Here is a 2560-nt window from a genome sequence, read left to right as displayed (position 1 = left end):
TAGGGAAGTTGAATTCAAGCTTCATTCCTTCTAGCTCAAAAATCGTTTAAAGCTTGTTTTAAACAGAAATTTTTGTCACGTGAGCTAAGGATTTCCTATATTTTGCCTCTTTTTGTAGGTCACAATTCAGCTAACGCGTGTTTTGAATGTAACGCTCTCTTTTGTGCGTTGCACTTTTCTAGTGCGCATGCGTCAGTTCTGTTGAAATGCGCATGAGCCCATGAAAAATATAAAACTTACGTAAGTGAAAATAAGAGATTTTGCAAAAATCCATTAGTTAAAAACGCTAACGTAGTGGAATATCATTTAAACTTTGACCACAAATTCAAAAGAAATATTTACAATGGATGTATAGTTTGTATAAGGTAAGAACTCCCCCACCATAAAGTCTGAGGCGTTCTGCTGCTAATGGAAACAAGAATAGCTCATTTCAGGGAGGGTAGCTCCTCTTCCCTCTAGCGATAACACATTAGACCGAAAAAAAAAGATTATCGCTTTCTCTCACCGATTTAAGCCATAACCTGTCCTAAACAATGTCCACACACCACTACTTGACATAGTTATACCTCGTCACCATAGTCACCGCCACAAGTTCAGACGAATGGCTAAGGGAGTTCTTACTTTAGACAAACTATACACTATTTGTTCCGTATTTGTAAGTTACGCTCTTGGCGTTCGAGCATCTCCCCTTGGCACACTGTAAATACGCCAACTTGGCAAGCTGTCTATGTTTGTACGCCATTACAGTCTACGCTCTACACCCGAAAGGGAAACGCAAATAAACTCCTATTTTACAAAACGCTTTCTCTCATTTTACGCTACCTCCGCACAAGGATATTGGATGAACGAGGAAACGTTGTTTACAAGAACTTTGATCACTTATAAAAAATGTTCATAGATTTTTAAATTGGTCAAAGACTATTTTGTGGCAAAAGAAATTCTCCTTACAAATGTAAGTAAGTGCTTGTGCGACAGATGGTGCTCCTACCATGTCTGGTCGTCATACTGGGCTTCTAGCGCACCTTAAAAAAGAAGTACTGATGGTCATCACCATTCATTGTGTCATTCATTGTCAACATTTTCCTGCAAAAAATTTGAGTGGTGCCCTGCATGACAATTTACAATTCGTTATTTCTGGCATCAATGAAATCAAAGCTGATTCTCTCAATGACTGTTTGTTCCGAGAACTTTGCCGTGAAAATGATGAAGATTTCGAACGCTTGCTCCTACATACAGATGTGAGATGGCTTTCAAAAGGAAACTGTTTGCGTTGTTTTTTCGAATCGTTTGACTCGGTTACTGAGTTTCTCGACACCACTGATCCTGTTTTAAGTGAGAGTTTGAAGCAATTCAAGTTTGAAACTTCGTACCTCACGGATATTTTTGAAAAAATGTACGAAATCAACGTAAAACTTCAAGGAAATAAAGTGAACATTATCAGGACTAAGGAAATCATGTGTTCATTCATCGCCAAGTTTGATATCTACAAGTCAAACATTGGTCGCAAAGAGCTAATGCAATTTCCAACTCCTAGAAAGTGTTTAATGGCAGATATCGAGATTCTCGAAAATAAAATCATAATTTTTACTGATCACCTTGACCTGTTAAAAACTGATATGGAATCAAGATTTAAAGATTTGATGAAATTAGAAATTCCGGATTGGATTTTCGATCTTTTCTCTTTTGAAGTTGTGGATAAGTTCACTTCCTCTTTGCAGACTGAGTTTTTAGATTTGAAGTATGCTAAAGTCGACTTTAAAAAATACGGTTACGAGTTAGCTTGAGTAAAGTTTAGGGACACTTATCCTCAATTGTGAAAACAAGCTGAGCCGCTCCTCATCTCGTTACCGTCAACATATATAGTGGAGAGAGGATTTAGTTCTGTCGTCCAGCTCCTCACAAAGCAAAGAAATAGGTGGGACATTTGCTTCAAAGGAGACCTGCGACCTGCGCTTAAATCTGACAAACATAAAACTTGACATTCAAGCTTTAACTGAAATACACCAAGTGCAGGGCAGTCATTGAAGTGGTAAAAATGTACTTTCTCACTCTTCATTTTTTTCTCAAATTTTAGTTGCTAACGTTTTAACTTTTCCATGATTATATTAAAATATGAATTTTAAAAAATGTACTTTTGTTTTGATTATTCCATTTTAAATATAATTTCCTTCTGAAAAAAAAAGATGCGCAATTTTTTTTAATTAATAAAAATGGCAGGATAAAATTGCCTCCTTATTTGCATTACAATTTAAATTAAAATCAAATATAACTTAGCGTTTGGTTGCTCACAAGCAGCATTGAATGGTTTTTGAGCAAAAAGAAAAAGGGGCGATGTGTGTCAGCCAACCCCAAGAGGGGGGCTATGGTCCGGAAAAGGTTAGGAACCACTGTGATAGATAGACTATAATATCATTTGCAGTGTTAAGTTGAACCACATTATCGTTCTTCTGAAATTTGATTAAACTGTTTTGTGTCTCAACTTAATCTTAAACATGGTTTGATTTAAGACCTTAATAATTTTGCAGCGAATTTGCACCTCGTTATGGTTCAACTGAACTGA

General features: G+C 36.4%; 1 protein-coding gene across 1 annotated transcript in view; it reads left to right on the top strand.

Moving 5' to 3' along the window:
• Positions 1-1784, top strand: part of LOC110282493 (protein FAM200C-like) — a 2507-nt gene extending 723 nt beyond the window's left edge. The window contains exon 2 of the mRNA XM_043042471.1: positions 976-1784. Within this exon, the coding sequence (XP_042898405.1) occupies positions 976-1784 (809 nt within the window). The remainder of the gene's footprint in view (positions 1-975) is intronic.
• Positions 1785-2560: the final 776 nt, after the last annotated feature.

This window comes from Parasteatoda tepidariorum, chromosome 5 (assembly GCF_043381705.1).
Source record: "Parasteatoda tepidariorum isolate YZ-2023 chromosome 5, CAS_Ptep_4.0, whole genome shotgun sequence".
In the NCBI taxonomy this organism is placed as follows: Eukaryota; Metazoa; Arthropoda; class Arachnida; order Araneae; family Theridiidae; genus Parasteatoda; species Parasteatoda tepidariorum.
Note: the sequence above shows the minus strand (reverse complement) of the source record. Positions and strands in the feature narration are given on the sequence as shown.